Source organism: Neovison vison, chromosome 13, assembly GCF_020171115.1.
Source record: "Neovison vison isolate M4711 chromosome 13, ASM_NN_V1, whole genome shotgun sequence".
In the NCBI taxonomy this organism is placed as follows: domain Eukaryota; kingdom Metazoa; phylum Chordata; class Mammalia; order Carnivora; family Mustelidae; genus Neogale; species Neogale vison.
This window is the reverse complement of record NC_058103.1, coordinates 97,858,635-97,878,681: the sequence shown is the minus strand read 5'-3', so window position 1 is coordinate 97,878,681 and position 20,047 is coordinate 97,858,635. Positions and strand designations below refer to the sequence as shown.

At 49.0% G+C, this 20,047-nt stretch overlaps 1 protein-coding gene across 4 annotated transcripts in view; it reads left to right on the top strand.

Annotated features, from left to right (window-relative positions):
• The first annotated feature begins 938 nt into the window (after positions 1-938).
• The window catches only part of LOC122893333 (membrane progestin receptor gamma), a 57,710-nt gene continuing 38,601 nt past the window's right edge, over positions 939-20,047 (top strand). Inside the window, exons 1-4 of one of the 4 annotated variants that reach the window (XM_044230277.1) lie at positions 1,275-1,359; positions 3,607-3,662; positions 9,804-9,963; positions 18,090-18,250. In XM_044230277.1, coding sequence (XP_044086212.1) covers positions 9,870-9,963; positions 18,090-18,250 — 255 coding nt within the window. In that variant the 5' untranslated portion in view covers positions 1,275-1,359; positions 3,607-3,662; positions 9,804-9,869. Of the gene's footprint in view, positions 1,360-3,606; positions 3,663-9,803; positions 9,964-18,089; positions 18,251-20,047 lie in introns of all 4 variants that reach the window. The other 3 variants (XM_044230279.1, XM_044230278.1, XM_044230276.1) reach the window with 3 other exon arrangements.

Sequence of the window (20,047 nt, the reverse complement as noted above, 5' to 3'; positions counted from 1 at the left end):
CCATTTTTCAGAGGTTTTTAAATAATGCGTTTTGCTTCAGCCCTTGAAAAAAGCCCGTGCTTACTACTAATGCTAGAATAACGACCTGTGTCACATGTCAGCCAGTGGGACTCTTAATCCACGGCTGCATTCAAATATTGTGAAATATATTGCTTATGACCTTGGGCTAGCAGGAAAAATACCACTCCGGCGAGGAGGAAGGAGGGTCGGTTTTGCTATCTAGCTGGTGGTCTGCAGCCGGCCCTAGACATGAGCACATCCTATCAGCTCAGGCACCACTGGACACCCACTGCGTACCCAGCGCTTACACACTGGCTCCTGTTCATGCCCGAAACAGACCAGACAGGTAGTCACTCGGGATTATAAAAGCCACCATGTGGGGCCATATTGGGAAAATTCAGTGGAGTGTAAAATGCCCATAAGGGCCTAGAATAGACCATGAGCTCAATAAATGGGACTTCAAATCAACGTCATCGCCGTTTTACAGAGGAGGAAAGCGAGGCCGAAAAGGACTCTGGGACTCAAAACCAGGTTGACCAGACTCCAGAACCCAGACTCCCCTGTCTCTGGTGGGAATGACTGTGCGTGTTGTGCACCTTTTCCTGTCTGGGCCCTCTGGCCTCCCTTGACCTTCAGCGTCCTCTTGTCAGCTGAGGGTTGGGCACATGCCCCCTTCCCCCTCCCATCCCAGTCCACGTGAACCTCTTTCTTCTGCCAGTTCACAGTTCCCCGGCTCCTTGCCACCCCTGACCATTTCCCTAGCTCCTGTGCACGATGTTCTTTAGGTAATAATTACATGGACTAGTTCACCCACCAGTTTGATCAGTTAACAATCCCCCCCAGGCCCGATGTGTGAAGCTCAGAGTTAATGATTGCTGAGAAAATCAGCTCATGAATTTGAATCATCTGAGGAGGAAGTCAGGGAGGGAGGTGGCTTTGAACTATTGGGCCTGGAGGGGGGCTGCGCCCAGGGTCTGCGCCTGCTCCTCGTGCCCGCAGTCTCGCACCTTCCTGTTCTCCAGCTCTTATCTCGCACCACCAGCATGCCGGCCCACTTTCCCACCCCGGCCTTTCCTGTGCGGTCCCCCTCCCTGGGGGCACACTTCTCTCCTCTGCCAAAGCCAGCCCTTCCCCTGTCAAGCTTTACTTCCTCTGGGAGCCTTCTCTGACGACCCAACATCCTTGCTCTGGGCCCCTTCTCTGAATTCCCCTGCACAGCTGGGCAGATTTCCTTCTGAGTGCTCCCTAGCATGTCAGGCACTGTGCGTGGTTCCTGGGACTCCGCCGTGAGCATGGCAGGACCCTGCTGTCCAGGAAGGGGACAGACACGCTGCTCTGGAAACTCCCGTGCAGGCCGAGGTATGACAAGGGGCTCCAGAGGACGCCCGGAGCCAGATGGGAGGTGAGGGGCTCGGGTGGACTGAAGGGGGAGATAGAATTTTCCAGACAGACCAAGTCTCAGAGTAGGGCGTCTGGAAGCAGAGAGAGCCATGCGTAGAGGCGTGATTAGGAGGACAGGTGATGATTCCCGTGTGGCTATGTGGCCTTTGAGGCACCTGTGAAACACCAAGCGAGTGTGTCTGGGAGGCAGGGGGCCTCTCAGAGAAGTCTGTCTCCTTCCTTCCCAGCGATCCCTCACAGTTGGTTATGGGGTCTGTCTCCTCAGAAAGAAGGGATCTCTTTGAGGGCCGCCATGATTTCTGATCATCGCACTCAGCAAGACCCGAGTCATGGGCACCTGCTCCCTGAGGGGATGTGGAACCGAATCTAAAACTTGCCTCCTTTGGGGCCCATCCCTGGACCCTCTCTCATTCGTCCTCTCTTCCCTCTGAGCACACGCTTTCCACCTTTTCCTCCCGGCCCTGGTCCCCAGCAACTCGTTCTTTCTCTCACTGTTGACTCCGAGTGTCTTGTGTCCTGAGTGGACCTAAGCCGTATGGAGGTGGACAGTCCCAGAAGCTCAGAGCAGTGGTCTCAGGACTGGGCCTTGCGTGAGACTCACCATTGGGGGTTGATAGCCAGCCAGGTCTCTGGGGGGGGCCCCCCTGAGGATTCCAACTGCGAGAGCCTGAGGTGGGCTCACCTAGTCTGGTCTGCGTTTCCAGCCTTCACCTCTGGGTCTTTGGATGCACAGTTGAGTTTGGGACTTGATATGAGAAGAGGTTTTCCAGGCCCCTGTCTCGACCTGTAACTTCACCTTCCTCCCCAGGGTAGGTGCCCCAGAACCCACCTGGATATTTTCCAGGTGGGGAGCTCAGTGCCCATGGAGCGGGCCTTCCTCCCTGGATGTCAGTGCCTCTGTGGTATGAGCAGAAACCCTCCTCCCAGAAGAACCCTTTGGGGGATCTTGGTTCTGACCTTATGGGCTACATGATCTCCTCCAGGGTTCCAAACCTGCCTCCCCAGGAGGAGCGAAGGTGCTGGGTGCCTCGTCCTCCCCAGGTCTCCCTCCTTTCCTTCCTCCTTTGCTCTGGGCTCTCTTGCAGGCTGACAGCCTTATCTCAGACTTTTAAGTTTCTGATCAGATTAGAGGCTTGGGAAGAGGGTGAAGATGGGATCTTGAGTTCTCCAGCAGCCTGACATTTCACCCCAACAGTCAGGACCCACATTCATCTTCCATCAACCTGGTAGGAACTCACACTTTCCCAGCCTTGGGGGACGAACCCCCCTATACACCTGCACTGGAGGCCAGCGAATTGCGAGGTGTGGACACCCCAGTCTTCACTCCCCAGAGCTCAGTGCCAGACCAGCTCTGGGTGGGCTCTGTTCTTCCCTTGGACTAAAATGTCAGCCGTCTCAACTCTGGCTATGCTGTAGGTCACTGGGCTTCACTGGCTCTCCCTGACCTTTGGAGAGCTTACCTTAATTGAGCTGTGGTGGGCCCAACCAAGCACTATGTTTGAGAGCTTTCTAGGTGGTTCTAAGGTGCATCCCAAGTTGAGGACCACTAGGCTGCATTCCCAGAACCCCTCAAGCCAGCTCTTACATGGGGATAGTTAAATGGGAGTAAAAGAGCCAGGGCCCTCTTACTCTGTATATTCTAAATATTGAAATATTATTTTACATTATCTGTATTTTATACATTTTGTGAAAACTTATTTAAAAATTTAAGTCAGAGGGTGCCTGGGTGGCTCAGTTGGTTGAATGTGCAACTCTTGGTTTCAGCTCAGGTCATGATCTCAGGATTGTTGAGATTGATCCCTATGTAGGGCTCCTTGCTGGGTGGGAAGCCTGCTTAAGATTCTCGCCCTCTGCCCCCCTCTACACCCCCATCAAATAAATAAATAAAGATTTTTTAAGTCCGTAAAACCAAATATTTAGTAATCAAAAATACATCAATGTAAAATTGGTAAAAATAGACATTACAGCTGTAGTCTAAACTCACAGATAGACAAAAATGATGCAATAAAACCGTTAAAATCTACACAAAGTACGTTGGTGGTACCACTGTATCTCAAGTATGTTTTTGAGAAAGTCTGAAAGTCTTTCAGACTTTCGAAAAAAAGCTTTTCCTGGCTCTCCCCTAGCCAGAGAATGGTGAGAAGAGAGATTTGTGAGATAGCGTCGAATATTTTCCGCTGACACAGCCTTTTGGTTTTTTTTCAGGGACTGCTGTCTTTTATTTAAAAGGAGCCATCGCTTTCCTTCCTGAAGCATTTCCGGTTTGTCCTCAAGTTCTTTGGTTTTATCTTGTTCAGATGGAGAGTCTGATGCAGCATTCCCTGTATCAGTTTTGGAACTGTTGTGTTGATATTCCACGTGTTAGGAACGTCGGCGAATAGAGTAATGATCATTCTAGCAACAGAATTTTGCTTTGTCTGCCGCCATGCGCTGTCTGAGGAGGAGTTGAGATGTAGTTCACATTTCAGGGGTTTTGAATTTGTTTTGTTTTGTCTTGGGTTTTTTTTTTTTTAATGTGACTATTTCCTTTTTAAAACATATACAAAAATTGAGACATGTGCAGAAATTCCATGCCTGCCCTCAACAGTGACCATCTTGTGGCCAATCTTCCTTCCACCCTGACCCAGCACCCCTGCTCCCAGCTGGATTCTGTGGAAGCTGATCTAAGACATAGTATCATTTCATCTGTAATTCCTTCACAGTTCTTCTCTCAGTGAATAGGGCTCTTTAGAAAACACAGCTGTGGTTCTATGATTGCACCTTAAGAATTGATCATTTCTCACTGTCATAAAATATCTGGCGTTCAGATTTCCTCAGTTGTCTCTCTCTCTTTTTTTTTTTTTTTTTTAACAGTTGGTATGAGATTTCAGACCTTAAAAATTTGCAAATAAACATTTTGGACCAAGGGAAAATACACCATTTTGGCACCGAGGTGTAAGGTTTATGAATAAAGCCTGGCAACCACTGGGCAGAAGGTTCTAGACAAATGGGCCAGACCCTGCTTTTGGGGTTTAGCATGTAGTGGGCAATGGAAGTCATTTAGTTGTTCAGCAAATTATGCATTCAAGGGGTGCCTGGGTGGCTCAGTGGGTTAAAGCCTCTGCCTTCGGCTGGGACTGTGATCCCAGGGTCCTGGGATCAAGCCCCGCATCTGGCCCTCTGCTCAGCGGAGTCTGCCTCTCCCTCTCTCTCAGCCTGCCTCTCTGCCTATTTGCGATCTCTATCAAATAAATAAATAAAATCTTAAAAAAAATTATGCATTCAAGCAACAGCAATACCGCGCCTGGTCCCAGCCTGGGCACAGTGGACACAGCAGTGAACCAGGCAGACCTGGCCAGTCCTGCCAGTGGGGAGCCATGGCATTTCACTGTGAAATTTGCAAATAGGATAATAGAGACTCTTGCAAAGGATGCTTGAGTTTAGTTTTGAAGAATGGGTAGAATTTCAGGGCACCTGGGTGCCTTAGTCAGCTAAACGTCTGTGTTAAGCTCCGGGACATGATCCTAGAGTCCTGGGATTGAGCCCCATGTCGGGCTTCCTGCTCAGTGGAGGACCTGCTTCCCCCTCTCCACTACTTGTGCACTCTCTTTCCTCTCTCTCTCTCCTTCTCTCTCAAATAGTGTCTTTGAAAAAAGAAAAAAGAATGCATAGAATTTTGTTAAGAAGAGAAAGTGGAAGGAGAGGTATCCCTCTCCTAGTAAACAGCAAGTGCAAAACATGGAGCATTCAAGGACAAAGAAGAGTGATGGGGTGTGATGGGGTGTGGGGCAGGTGGCAAGACTGGTGGCAGGTGATGCTGAGGCTGGGTGGGCTGTGGAGGTCTTGAGGATATGCTAAAGAGCGGGCTCTTCTAGGACCTCCAGAGGAGACCCTATGACTTTGTCATAGGAACATAAAATTTGGACCATGAGTCGGGAGAGCAGAGCCTTGTCAGAACTATGAAGAGTTATTGGATTTGCAAGCCCTTCCTGGAGCCCTCCACTAGACCGGGAGCTTCGCATGCTGGGGGCAGACTGATGTCTCTCTTCAACCCCATGGCTTTCCAGGGCTGGCCTGGAACAGGGCATACGCAAGGTGCTCACTATGTGACCACTGACTGATGACTTCCTGGAGCTCCCAGTGCAGGGCACTCTTGCCCAGCTCCACCTTCACCATGGTCATGGCAGAGGGAGCCCCTAAGGGGTTCTGCGGCTGGGGGAAGTGGGGTGGCTTTTCCAAAATGGGCAAGCTGTTTGGCTTTATGCAACTGTGTCCCACTTACCCTGAATGGGGGACTTCAAGGTCAGGGTTGCTCCTGGGCACAGGGAGGAAGGCTCAGATTCGAGATTCTCAGGTGGTGGGTATAATAGGAAAGGCTGGTCAACCTGCAGATTGGCTCACAAAGCTAATTTCTCCAAGACTCGCCAAGGGTTCCCTTATTTCCTTTTAACAGCATTGTTGCTTTGGTGAAAAAAACCAAATGACACATGCTCATTGTGGGCAAACTCCAGTGTCATAGAAAAGGAGGAAGGGAGTAGAGCACATCCCTAGGGCTGACCACTGCTGCCTAGAGGGAGCCACCTTGAGCATTTTGGGGAACATCCCTCCGAACACTTTCCGTCCATAAACACAAGCAGTTAAATGTAACACAGTTTTATATGGCCGGTGTTACAAGATTTATGTGGCCCCATAACCTGCTTTTTTCATTTAACAGCATGTCATGACACCGTTTCCTGTCAGTAACCACAGATCTGTAACATTTTTAATAGCCGCGCCACGCAATTTTGCATGGCCCGACCGTAACTTACCGGGCCAGCTCGCTAGTGCCAGAAATTTGGATTGTTTCCAGCTTTTCACAATGTGCTAAAGAATATCATTCAGCTTTTTCAGATGCGCAGTCATCACCTAGCAGTAATATCTAGAAGAGCCAGGATCCCTGGAACAAAGGAAAGGCTTGGTTCACTCCCAGGTCCTAAAGCCACGCTGGGAGGTCACCATGGCAACCACTCCGCACGTGGAGCGCACATTAGCAACACCTCCAGCCAGGGAGGTGGGTCAGAGCCTGAAAGGTAACAGTCTAGTTTCAAGCAAAACCCTAAACCCAGAGCATGAGGGTGTGTTAATGCAGTACGGGGACGGGCTAGGGTAGAGTAGTATTAATAGTCACTTTTTATTGAGTGCTTGTTATCTGGTAGTTACTATGGTTTTTTCATCCTCGCAAGAGTCATTGATAACTTTCATTATTCTCATTTAACTAGTAAGAAAATGCAAGTTGAAGAGATTAGGCGATCGGTCCAAGGGCACCCAGGAAATGATAGAGCCAGGATTTGAAATTTTCTGGCATCCATTGCTCAGAATGCTCCTTACCATCCCTTGGGCTGCCAACCTCTCCTCCATCAGCATCCCTGAGCCCTCTGGTCCTGACTCCCACCCTCCAGTGCATTCATTCCCACTGCCTTCAGACGGTGCACCCTGAGCCTTCACGGGGGCTCTTCTCCAGAGCCCATGCCAGGCACTAGCCACTCCCTCCCCTCCACCACCCCACACTGAACTGTGGACAGTGCCCCAAATGTGTACTCCGCCCACCTCCACACATTGGCTCCTGCTGTACCCTCAGTTTAGAGCGGTCTCTGTCCTTTATGGCTGCTGCACTCCTGCTTATTCTTCAACACTTAGCTCAAGCTTTATGTCTTCAAGAAGTCTTTCCTGACTCCCTGGTGTGATGCCCCACCTCTCTGTTCCCCCCAGAAACAGCTGATGATTCCAACCATAAGATGTGTTTTGTGTCACATGTCAGTGTTGATCTCCTGCACTAGAATGTGAGCTCTTCAGGGATGAAGGTTGCTCCCCTGTGTCCTATGTAGTATCGGATACATAATGGGTGTTCAGGAAGTGGGTGCTGAATGAATGAGTAAATGGCCAAGCATAGTCCTGTGCACTTTCCATGGCTGCTCCTTGCCCCAGGCAGCTCTCCCCAGGGGAGCAGAGGGATGACTTTGACCCAGGCATGTTGGATGAGCACCCTGTCTACCAGCAGCTGCTCCCAGCTTCCTTGCCTCTCACCTGGCTGCTTCCCCAACGTTGCCCCTCAACACCAGCCCCCAGCCTCCACCCTCCTCCAGACTGGCTCACCCCTTTCTCTCACAGTTCCTAACCTTGTCCTACCAGGGAAACCGAGATACTGGGCAAATCCTCTAGATCATTGTTCCTGCTGCCTCCCACTCCCCAGCTCTGTCAATTTTATTCCATCAGAACCATGAACTTGACTTTTTCTTATCCCTTGGATCTTCTGTCTGCTCTTCTCCCTCTGGAGGACCTTTGAAAGTCACCTCTCTTTGCCTCCTAAGTTGCCCTTAGATTCTGTCTGTACCCTTGCTCGCTCCTTCAAGATATGGTCACATATTTTTAAACTGCAAATCTGTGCATGTCAGACTCAACAGAAAACTGCTTTCGTCTTACTCCCTTCCTTCATGGGTGTCACTATTTCCCAGCCTGTGGGACATGGCACTCTGAGACCCTGGCTGTCTCTCTCTCTCTGTCGTCAGATACCTGACTTCGATCACCAGAGCCCAAAACACAGAGCTCAGGGCCAAGCCTGGCAGGCATTGATGGGGGTGTGGGGGGGGGGCGTCTACTATGAACCTGACTGCGCTTACCCCATTTACCTGGAAAGAAGAAATAGCAAGTTGCAGCTGTATGTGAACTTGACCTTCAGATTTGTCAAGACAAACTGGAGTCCAGGTTTTTCTATGAGGTCCCTTGATTTTTTGATGTCAGGTTACCTTTTCTTAATAGACTTTCTTCTTTTTATAGCTGTGTTAGGTTTTTAGAAAAATTGTGCTGGAAGTAGAGTTCCCAATGCCCCCTTCTGGCCCAACCCCTTCCCCTATTATTAACAGCTTCCACTGCCATGGTACATTGGTTACAGCTGATGACCAACACTGATACGTTATTAACTGATGCGGGTAGTTACATCAGGGTTCCCCAGTGTATGATGTCATGTATCGACCTCCATGGTACCGGGCCAGCAATTTATTTTTTTCTCACCTCTTATTTTTGAAACAGTTTGGAAGCCCAGAGCCTCTGCTTTCCATACCCATCCATCCCATGACACCCCTCCCATTCATTTTCTCTTCCCTGCCCTGGGTTCAGCTCTTCTCATCTCTCTGGACTCCGGAGCTTCCTGTCCCTGCACATGGGCAGTGTGCTGTTGTCTCTCTCTTTTCCAGCAGACGGGGATCTCCTTGAGGCACTCCGAGAAGTCCAAAAGCCTGGCAGTCTGCATCCCCTGGTGCCTAGGACAGGCCTTGAGGGCTTTGGGACTCCCTGTGTGCTTGGTTGCAGGCTGGGTCTGGGGCTTCTAGGGAAACTGATTTGAGTGCAGTTGACAACAGGGAGAGAGCAAGCATGTGGCAGGTGACAGAGAGCTGGTCAACCTCAAGTTTCAGCGGCTGCCGGGAGAGAAGAGGAGGTATCCCAGCAAATATAGCTCTGCAAGGGGGAGAGCTGAGGGGACACACAGCTGCAGGTGGCCGGATGCTGGAATCTGTAGCAGGAGTGAGCAAAAGTCTCCAGAGTGAAGGGAGGGAGGCCTGGGGCCCTTGTGAGTGGGATTCATGCCCTTAGGAAAGAGGTCCGAGATGGATCCATTGCCCTTCCTGCTGTGAGGACAGGGCAGTGAGTGTGCAATCTGCAATCAGAACAGGGCCTTCACCATAACCCGACCATGTTGCTAACCCCCCCCATCTTGGACTTCCAGCCTCTGGAACTATGGATGAGAAATGTTCGGTGTTTTTTGTTTGTTTGTTTGTTTTTAAATATTTTATTTGTTTGGCAGAGAGAGAGAGAGGGAAAGCACCCAAGTAGGGGGAGTGGAGGCAGAGGGAGAAGCAGACTCCCTGCTGAGTGAGGAGGCCATTGTGGGGCTCAATCCCGGGATCCTGGGATCATGACCCGATCCGAAGGCAGATGCTTGAGTGACTAAGCCACCCAGGCGTCCCTTAACTTTTTCTTTCTTTCTTTCTTTCTTTCTTTCTTTTTTCTTTTTTTTTTTTTTAAAGTAGGCTCCACACAGGGCTTGAACTCATGAACCTGAGATCAATACCTGAGCTGAGATCAAGAGTCGGACACTTAACCGGCTGAGCCCCCCAGGTCCCCACCATTTCAACTATTTTGAAGTGTTAAGTTCAGTGACATTACTTATAGTCGCAGTGTCGTACAAACATCACCACTGTCCATTTCCAGAATATTTTCATCATCAACCATTAAACAGCAACTTCCCATCTCCCCATCTAGCCAGCCCCTGGCAACTTCTGTTCTATTTTCTGTCTATAAATTTGCCTGTTCCTTACCTCTGATAAGTGGAATCCTACAGTGTTTGTCCTTTTTTGTCTAGCTCATTCACTTGACATGATGTCTTCCAGATCCATCCATGTGGTCGCCTGTGTCAGAATTCTATTCCTTTTGAAGGCTGAGTAACATCCCATCACATGTACGGACCGCATCGTGCGTGGTCATCTGCTGATGGACACTGGGGTCGCTTCCGCCTTTCACGTATTGTGAATACGGCTGCTCTGAACACAGGTGTACAGATATCTGTTTGGTTTCTGCTTTTAATTCCTTTGGGTATGTCCCCAGAAGTGGAATTTCTGGATCCTACAGTAATTCTCTGGGTAATTTTTTGAGGGACCGCCATACTGTTTTCCAGAGTGGTTGCACCATCTGACATTCCTCCCAGCGATGAGCTAAGGTTCCAGTTGTTCTCCATCCTCATCTACACTAGTTCTTTTTTTTTTTTTTTCCTTTTTTTGACAGCCATCCTAATGGTGTGAACGGGTATCTAACTGTAGTTTTGACTTATGTTTCCCTAATGACTAGAGCTGCTGAACCACACACTTTTATGTGCTTGTTGGTCCTATGTATGTGTTCTTTGGAGAAATGTCTGTTTAAGTCCTTTACCCATTTTTTAAATTGGGTTATTGTCGTTGTTGAGTTGTAAGGAGTTTTTTATATATTCTGGATATGAATCTCATTGGGTATATGGTTTCCCATTGTTTTTCACTCTCTTGATAGTACCCTTTGATGCACAAAACATTTTAATTTTCATATGCATTTTTAAGCTAAAGCAGGAGTCCGCAGGCAGCTTGGGGCTGCCCTTAGATTCTGTCTGTCCCTATTCCCCAGCTTCCCTAGTGCACATTCAACCCTCTGTGGTGGTGAGGACCATTTAGTGGTCCTCTGGGAGGGGCCTTCTGGCATAGTGATGGGAGGGAAACTTTGCCCTGGTTGCCTCCTGGGCTTTATGCTGTTTTAGGGTTAACATAAAGGAGATCTAGATAGGGGTCCCCGGGGGAAGGAGGGAATCAGAGGTGGGCTGGCCAGCCAGTATGGTCAGAAAGGGGCCACCCTTTCTGGTCCTCCCCACCGTCTCTTCATGAAACCTGAACTCCCTCTTAACGTTGCTTCTTTGGGTCAAATGTACAACTTCTGTTCTGAAATGCCATTGATGACATTCATGCGTCCGGTGGTAACTTGAATTAGAGACCTCTCAGCAGCTTCCTGATCTCATGTTTCTAGTTTTCTAAAGCAAGCATGGGAAAAATTCCCTACCAAACAGCCTTCTTTGTTTTTGCTACATATGCCTGACTATGAGTTTTTTGTTTTCCAGCCGAATTTCTTTTTTTTTTTTTTTCCAGAAAAGAGGAAGTAGCATAATAGTTGGGTCCATCCAGAGTTTTTCACATTTGGGGCCCACTGCATTCCTTTATTTTGAACAATAGGTTGGCTGTATGGGCATTTTGGGGGAGACACTGTAACCTGAAACTCTCTCCATCCATTCTTGTTTGGGATCCTTCCAGAAGGCACCTGACACACACAAGCAACTGAAAGAGAGAGAAAATGTTATACAGATGGAGACTTGGGCAGAAAGTGTAACCCAGATTGAGATTTATTCCGGGGACGTGGCCTCTGATTGTAAGAGCTGGTTTTGCTATAAAGGAGACCTTAATGATCCCTTTCAAGAGCAGAGTAGGAAGATGGAAGGAGTAGCCATGGTGAACTGACCCAAGCCAATCGCTCACTTCCAGTCTCTGTGTTTCATCAATTCCTATGGTGGTGGTGTTTTATGAGCTCTGAAATCAGGATTCATTTCCAGAGGGTGCCTTCATCTCCTGATTACAATGGGCAGCGCTTCTTTCCCTGGTACACAAAACAGTGGTGTGACTTCCAGCTGAGAGTGTCTGGAAGTTCGTCAGTGTTTAGAGGTAACTGAGAGCAAGGGGACCCCCAAACCCTCACGGCCAGACCGCACGGGCACAGCACAGTGAGAGTCTCAGGCTGAGTTCCCCTGCCATCCTCATATTTTTCAGCAGGTGCCAAAGCAGGAGGATGGCCTGTTCTGTGGGCAGGTGAAGTCCTAGGACTACCCTCTTTAACACTTTTGCACACCTTAAGCACGTGCAAAGTTGATACAACATTTATCTGGCGGCCTGGGGCAGCTGGACTTCTTGGCTTTAGGCTCCTGAATCCTCCCTACAGGGCTCACCTGGCCTTATTCAGGGGGGAGTCACCTGGGGCATCCAGTCACTGTCCCGGCTCATGCAAGAGGATGGGCACCTGGATGATCCTTCTCATCAGCTCCCATATCTTCTGTTCCACTCATTTTGCCAGTGAAACAGCACCCATTGCGCTAATTCGCAAACACTTAGGTGTGGGCCAGAAATAACCCTGCTGAACCAAAGGTGTGGCCTCTGGAGTGTGAGTTTCTGCTTCGTCTTTCAAATGCTAATTAACCACCACCCCAGGGGTGCGGGTTAAACCTAACCATTTCATATCACGCTATCTGTGTGAAGTGTTTGAAAGCAAACCACATGCAGTATAATAATAGCAAATGAATACTTCCGACTCAGGGTACATTGTGTAACAGCGGCATTAAACACAGCTTCTCTAGACCTCAGGGAGGCCTGGGTGACTCAGTTGGTGAAGGGTCCTTGATTTCTTTTTTTTTTAAAGATTTTATTTATTTATTTGACAGAGAGAGGTGACAAACAGGCAGAGAGAGAGGAGGAAGCAGGCTCCCCGCTAAGCGGAGAGCCCGATGCGGGGCTCAATCCCAGGACCCTGAGATCATGACCTGAGCTGAAGGCAGCGGCTTAACTCACTGAGCCACCCAGGCGCCCCGGGTCCTTGATTTCTTTTTTTTTTTTTTAAAGATTTTATTTATTTATTCGACAGAGAGAGATCACAAGCAGGCAGAGAGGCAGGCAGAGAGAGAGAGAGGAGGAAGCAGGCTCCCTGCTGAGCACAGAGCCCGATGCGGGACTCAATCCCAGGACCCTGAGATCATGACCTGAGCTGAAGGCAGTGGCTTAACCCACTGAGCCACCCAGGCGCCCCGTTTGATTTCTTGATCTCAGCTTTGATCACGATCTCTGGTGGTGATCTCAGGGTTGTGAGATGGAGCCCCATGTCGGGCTCAGTGCTGGACCCGGAGCCTGCTGAAGATTCTCTCTTTCCCTGTCTCTGCTCCTCCCCTCTACCACGTGTCCTCTCTCTCTCAAAAAAAAAAAAAAAACACAGACCTCATATAACTCATATGGAAATGAGACTATTTTTCACTTAAACTATGTTAGTAATTCTAGAACGTGGCTATAGTTATGAAGATATTGTTATTGAAGATGCTTGTGAAGATGGTGAATATACTTATTTCTGTGAGATATCAGTGGAAAAAGCAATATTTTAAAATTAATTCATTGGTTATAATAAGGGATTCTAATATGTCTAGCCACATTAATAAGTCAATGTTGCAGAGAGAGATATTGTGTACTAGTTCATCTGCATCCCAGAAGTTATACATTTTTTCAGACCTTCTCATTGGGAAAATAGTCCATCAGCTTATATTCAGCAACTTTATATGTAGGTATATTTGGGAGGTTACAGGGTTTGCTTGCCGAAGTCCTCAGGGCCTAGGATCTAGTGTATAGGATGAAATTTCTAGCAGGGGAGGGACCTCCAGGAATAAGGATGGAATGCCAGCCTGAGAGGGGTGAGGTGGTCAGGGGCAAATTTCACCTTGTATTAGTTTTGTTTGGTCTTAAATCTGAGAAATCTGAGAGGACTAGTTGGAAATTTGATGGTGATTTTGTTGTGATGATTTGGTCTTTTTTTTTTTTTTTTTTTAGTGTTGTTTATGGCTATTTCAGGAGAACTTGGCAGGTCTTAGAGAATATGTTGTAGCCCATTTCCCTTTCTTTTAGTTGTTCTAAAACATCTTTAAGCTGTGGGACCCTCATTTAAATGAATCTCACATGGAACACCAATGTACCGTTGAAATCTTAGCCAAGTGTCACATTGTGTCTCTAATGGGAACTGTCTGAAGCCCTTTTGTCTTATTCACTCTTGTTTCTAGGCCTCTGCAGACAGAGAGAGCAAACCAAGCTGCTGTTTGAAATACTGGAAATTACACTCTGGTTTTTATAGTGTTGGTGAAATTAAGAGCTTGGCATGTGATGGGAACGAAAAACACCAGTGAGTTCATTGATGTTCAGTTACATCTGCCATGATTAAGAGGCGATACAATGTATGAAACATAAGCCAGGGTTGTTTCATGATTTCGACAGACAGAAAGGTTTACATTTCAGATGCAACCTAACAGTGGTTTAATGGAAGAGTTCCTGCTTCCTTGGTACAAAGACAGGACACAAGAAATCTCGAGATTTTGTAAGACCCAAGGTCAAGTCTTACCCAAGAGTTTGTCTCAACCTGATTAACAGACAAGGAGGGCCATCCTTTAACCTCTGGGTTATGAACATCATCGTAAACATTCTGTGTGGTCCTTCTCTCAGCAGCAAAGGGAAATTAAGACCTAGTGCTCTGTGCTAGCTCTTTGTAACCTTTATTCAAAGTCCCTTCTCTACTGAAAAGGAACTTACAAAACCAGAAATCAAATCCTAGTTTTCTAGCAGCCATTCACTGTGTGATCTTGGGCAAACCCCATAGCTTTTCCAAGCTTTCATTTTCTTGCCTGTAGAATAGAAAATGAATCTCCCTCTCTGAAAATTAGTACTAATAGCAAGTGTTTGTTGGACCCTTACTTTACGCCAGGCCCTTTACATGGGTTCTGGCGTTTCATCATCATGACACCCCCGTGAAGAAAGTACTACCGTTGTTTCCATTTTACCCTTAGGGTAACCGAGGCACAGGTGTTAATTTTCCTTGCCCAGGGTTGCACGGGTTGCACTGGTCTTTGAATGCAAGTGGCTTGAATCCAGCACCCAGGCCCTGCCCTGCCCTGCCTTGCCTCCTGAGATGGCCACAGTGGGGGTGAATGAGATGGGCCAGGGAGCAAGGTGAGAAGGACAGGGTTGGTGCGGTGGATGAGTTTCCCTCCTTCTCAGGGTGACTTGTGCTAGCTAGTTGGGTGTCTCATCTCTTTATACATTTGTTGGGGACAGTGACTGTCTTATTCCTCTTTTTTTTTCCTGTGCAGTGAAAGAAGAGAATGGTATAGAGGCTGCCTACTTCTGTCCATTCTATGTGTCACAAAGCGATACAATTCTTTTTAAAGCTTTATTTGTTTATTTTAGAGAGAGAGAGAGCATGAGCAGGGGGAGGAGCAGAGGGAGAGAGAGATTCCTTGAGCAGACTCCCTGCTGAACGTGGAGACTGACATGAGGCTTGATCCCAGGACCCTGAGCTCATGACCTGAGCCAAAACCAAGAGCCGGCCACTTAACCAATGGCACCATCCAGGTGCCCCAAACCCATACAATTTTTGTATCTGTTTAATTTTCACCGTGTCCTTCAAGCCGCAGCAGCCCATGGAGAATCCTCAATTACACACTTAGACTCACCCGTACCTGTCACGTGATAAACGTGGTAAATAGTGGCTGAATGAAGAAGTTGGGGACTCCTCTGCTATTGCCGTTACCCCTTATGTTTGCAGTTTAGGCTGGTCATCACAGCGAGAAAGGGAACACAAGCAGAGGGAGTGGGAGAGGGAGAAGCAGACCACCGAACAGAGAGCCTGATACGGGGCTCGACCCCAGGACCATGGGATCCTGGGATCATGACCTGAGCCAAAGGCATGGTATGTGCTGGGAGAGAAGGGGACCGTTCCTTTTCTTTGTCTTTCCCTTGACATTGAGGCTACTCGAAGGAGTACTAGAGGACCAAGGTGGGCAGGTGTGTGGAGACCAGCCTTGGTCCCACTGCCGGAGGATTTCCTGGTGTGCCTGAGGTCCCTCACAGTACCAGACCTCCACCTTGTATCCTTCCACAAGGACACAAGGGTGGCACAAGGGTGAGATCATGGTGCTTCAGAGAGTGTGCGAGTCTTGGTAATTAGGCCTGCAGAACTGAGAGAACAAAGGTGGGCTATGGCCCACTCACATCAATGTTGTTTGCAAAGTATTAACTTTTATTTTCTTTAACTTAGGTAAAGTGCGCATTAAAAAAATTATTTTCTTGGGGCGCCTGGGTGGCTCAGTGGGTTAAGCCTCTGCCTTGGGCTCAGGTCACAATCTCAGGGTTCTAAGATCGAGCCCTGCATCAGGCTCTCTGCTCAGTGGTGAGCCTGCTTTCCTCTCTCTCTCTTTCTCTCTCTCTGCCTCTCTGCCTACCTGTGATCTTTGTCAAGTAAATAAATAAAATCTTTTATAAAAAATTATTTTCTTAAAAAATTATTTATTTTCAGGATGCCTGGGTGGCTCAGTGTGTTAAGCGGCTGCCTTCGGCTCAGGTCACGATCCCGGCGTCCTGAGATCGAGTCCCACATCGGGCTCCTTGCTCCACAGGGAGCTACTTCTCCCTCTGCCTCTGCCTGCCACTCTGCCTGCCTCTGCTCTCTCTCTCTGACAAATAAATAAATAAAATCTTTTAAAAAATTATTTTCTTCATTATTCTGTAGCTTGGAAATATTACACACTTTTTATAGTGGTAAAATATGCACAGTGTGAAATTGTGTAACGATTTTTAAGTGTCTAATTCAGTGACATCACAGTCAGAACGCTGTGCAACCATCACCACCACCCGTTTCCAGAACTTTCTGTCATCCCAGACAGAAATTCAGTACCCATGAAACAACAATGCCCCATTCCTCCACCAATCCAGTCTCTAATCTACTTTTTGTCTGTGTGAATTTGCCTACTCTAGGTGCCTTGGGTAAGTGGAATCCTACACCATTTGTTCTTTTGTGACCGGCTTGTTTCCCTCAGCATAACGTTTTCAAGTTTCATTGATGTTGAAGCGCCGATCACAGCATCATTCCTTTTTAAGACCCAATAATATTCCTTTGTGTGCCTAGACTGTATTTTGTTATTTTGTCTACCCATTCATCTGCTGGTGGACACTTGGGTCGTTTCCCCCTTTGGACTTGTGAATAATAAATACATCAGCGTTTTTAAGAAAGAAGCAAATTTATGGCAATGAAACATAAATATATTGCATTTTGTTAGTGTTCTATTTTTTTTTTAAGATTTTATTTATTTGAGAGAGAGAGAGAGAAAGAGCATGAGCAGAGGGGAGAAGACAGAGGGAAAAGCAGACTCCCTGCTGAGCTGGGAGCCCGATGCGGGTTTCGATCCTGGACCCTGGGATCATGACCTGAGCCGAAGGCAGACGCTTAACTGACTGAGCCAGCCAGGTGCCCCAGAGTTCTAGATAATAACACATAGAACATAAAGACTATAATAAGCAGCAAAAGTGTAAACAAACCACAAAACAAAAACCACACTTTAAGTTCAGAAGACAAGCGCCGTTGCTTTAATGAATGGAGTTAAGCATTTCGCTGAAGGCCCAGCATGAGCCAGGCAGACACCCCGAGTTTCCAGCCATCCCGAGTGTCCTTTCCAAGCACTTGGGCAAGTAGCTTTGCTTGTAGGTGGAGGTGGTTGGTGTCACATGAGAGGTACAGGCAGGGTTTCTGGACCTTCTGAGGCAGGGACAGAATTCCTTTGGGGGAGCTCTAAGGATGGGGCAGATCTTGGCTCAGCAATGATGGGAGCTGTGGGGGGCAGGGGTGAGGCGTTAACCAGGGTAAATTCCTAACACTGCTCTTTCTTTGCTAAATCCAGCTTGCATGTTTCTATTTCTCAGGCCGTCCTGAGGGCTTCAGGCCCCTCTAGCTCACATTACTCACAGCTGTTAAGCAGTCTTAATCCTGCATTTAAACAGCCTCGTTACTTGGAGTTGCTGTGTCCCCTACAAGTGCCTGGGATTTGCTTGTCTGCTTCTTGTGTATGTCTCAGAGCAACAAAGCTCTCGTTGGCCTTCTGGAAGAGCTGCTTTTCTTTGGGTGATCTGGGGCAAGGCCCCTGTCCTCCTCTGCCCGCTGAGCGGACACAGACTTGGGATCACACGGCTGGCCCAGGGGCAGCCTACGATGCTGCCGTGAGCCAGCTGCTTCAGCTGTCCCCTAGCCTAAGAGAAGTCACTGGCCCCCTTTGGCCCTGATGTCCAACGTGAGGGGACCTGGTGGCCTCCACAGCTCTTCCAGCTCTGCAGTTTCATGATCGCCCCTCCAGGCATGAATGACCTCCCTCCAGCCCTCTTGGAATAAATGACTCAGCGGTCTGATAGACCTGCTGCTGTTTTTAAGGAAGCCTGATTATTTTGCCGTCGCAAGCGTTTGTTCCGTGGTTAAACAGTCTGAGTCTTGATCCAGCTGGAGTTGGGCTGGGGCTGACTGGATTTCTTCACGCCATCCTCTTGCAGGGAAGCAGCCCTGGCACCGGCTGGCCACACACACCCCGGGCCATGTCAGAACTCTGAGCCGGCGACGGGGAGCAGCTGTCCACCACCGGCCATCCCAACCCAGCTCCGAGATGCTGAGCCTGAAGCTGCCCCGGCTGTTTAGCATCGACCAGGTGCCCCAGGTATGTGCCGAGTTCCTGGGGGGTGGCAAGGGCATGGCCTTTGCCCCCCTGGGGTGGGGGTCATGTGCTGGCTTTGTCTGCAGCCAGCAGGCTTCCTGTTTCCCCCACCTACCCTGAACCTGGAAATGGGAGGGATCCCAAGACACCCCTTCCCCTGTGACATCTCTGTTTTATCCCAAACAAAGCCTTTATGGAGATTCCACATTCGAGCTGAAGACAAGTAGCCAGGGGCATCCGGCTGGGTAGAAGTTTCCTTTGGGACCCTCCCTTGGGTGCCTCAAAGCAGGCAGGGGCCAGGTCGCCTCGGGTGTGTGATTTTGCCTTGTCCTTACCACTTGCAGGAGGCTCTGGCACAGTGTGGCTTGGGGCGAACGGGAGGGTGGTCCCGTGGGCCTCAGCCCTGGCCCTATCGTGGACTTCTGGGCCTGGGAGCTCACATGCAGCCTCTCTGAGGCTCCTGGGATGCCTTGACAATCTGCATTTGTAATCGGCCTGAGGTGGGGCCACGCGGCTGGGGAGCCAAGGCTGGTGGGCCCACCCCCCTTCCCTGGCGGAGAAGACATTTCATATACACCCTTGGTGCTGGGTCACATTCCCTTCCTTTTGGACTGAAGATGAACCAGTGTTAATGTCAGGGTGGGAAGTTTCAGCTGGAGGATGTCCCAGATTGAAGGGAGACCTTTCACGCTGCAGACTGTCAAGCACCTCCAACTTTCCTCCGAGGCCCAAGACCCGGACACCCTCAGCCCCCGGGATGGAGGCGAGGCATGGGCAGAGTGCCTGTGAGGCATGGTGGCTGCAGCTGGGTGGCACTGGGTGTTGACAGAACGTGAGGCCGAGCTGTCTGGTGGGAAGAGACGAGGGATGTGGCAGGGGACAGACAAATTAAAAATGAGGCTGGCCTTGCAGGACACCTCCCGCGGGCTCCCAGGGCCGTGTCTCCTCCTAATGGGATTCGCTTCTGGGTTCTACCCACAGACCACGAATGGCTGCGATTAGTGGGAGCATGGGGTGAATTCTTGGATTCATCCACTCAGGAAAGTTTTCTTGACAGCCTGCTGTGTGCAAGGTGTCATTCCATGCCAGACTCAGAATAATCCATACAAATACTGCCCCTAAGCATTTAAAAAATGTGGATGCGTGCCTCTGTTGCAAAGTGGGTTAGGGTGTGTCCTCAAAGACCCAGAGGAGGGATCGGCCACTTCCATCATGGCGGAGAAAGGGCCCAGGGATGGCCCCGTGACAGGAGAGATCTTGAAGATGGGTTGAGGGTGGGTAGCTTGTGGGATGTGGGCCAAGCCAAGTAGGTGGAAGGACTGGTGTGGGCAAAGGCCTGGAGACAGGGAAGGACGGGGCAGTGTGGGGACTTTTGGGGGCGGGGTTATGGGTGCTGCTGAGATGTCTATCTGGGTGTTTTGGGCAAGGTCACATTCAGAGCAGGTGCCCAGGAAAGAGGTGAAGGGGAAGTGAAGGCCTCAGTGAGTACTTTGTGGGCTTCTGAAGCATGGAGATCCTGAAGACGAGGACCAGAAAGCCCCAGAGTGCTAAAGAACTTGTCTCTTCTGTCCAGTTTTCCATAGACAATGGAGGTGACAGTATCCTTTTCAGTAAAATGGTGGTAGTCAGAGGCAGAGAACCAACACTGAACCTCACATCCATTATTTGCTTTGAAACCTTCCTTGGGTACTTAAATCCACTCCTGGGCTTTGGGGCCCCATGCTCAAGGTTCATGGAGCAAACAGGGGTTCTGTCTTCCTGGAGGATTTTTACTTTTACTTGAGGATTTGCTGGGGAGGG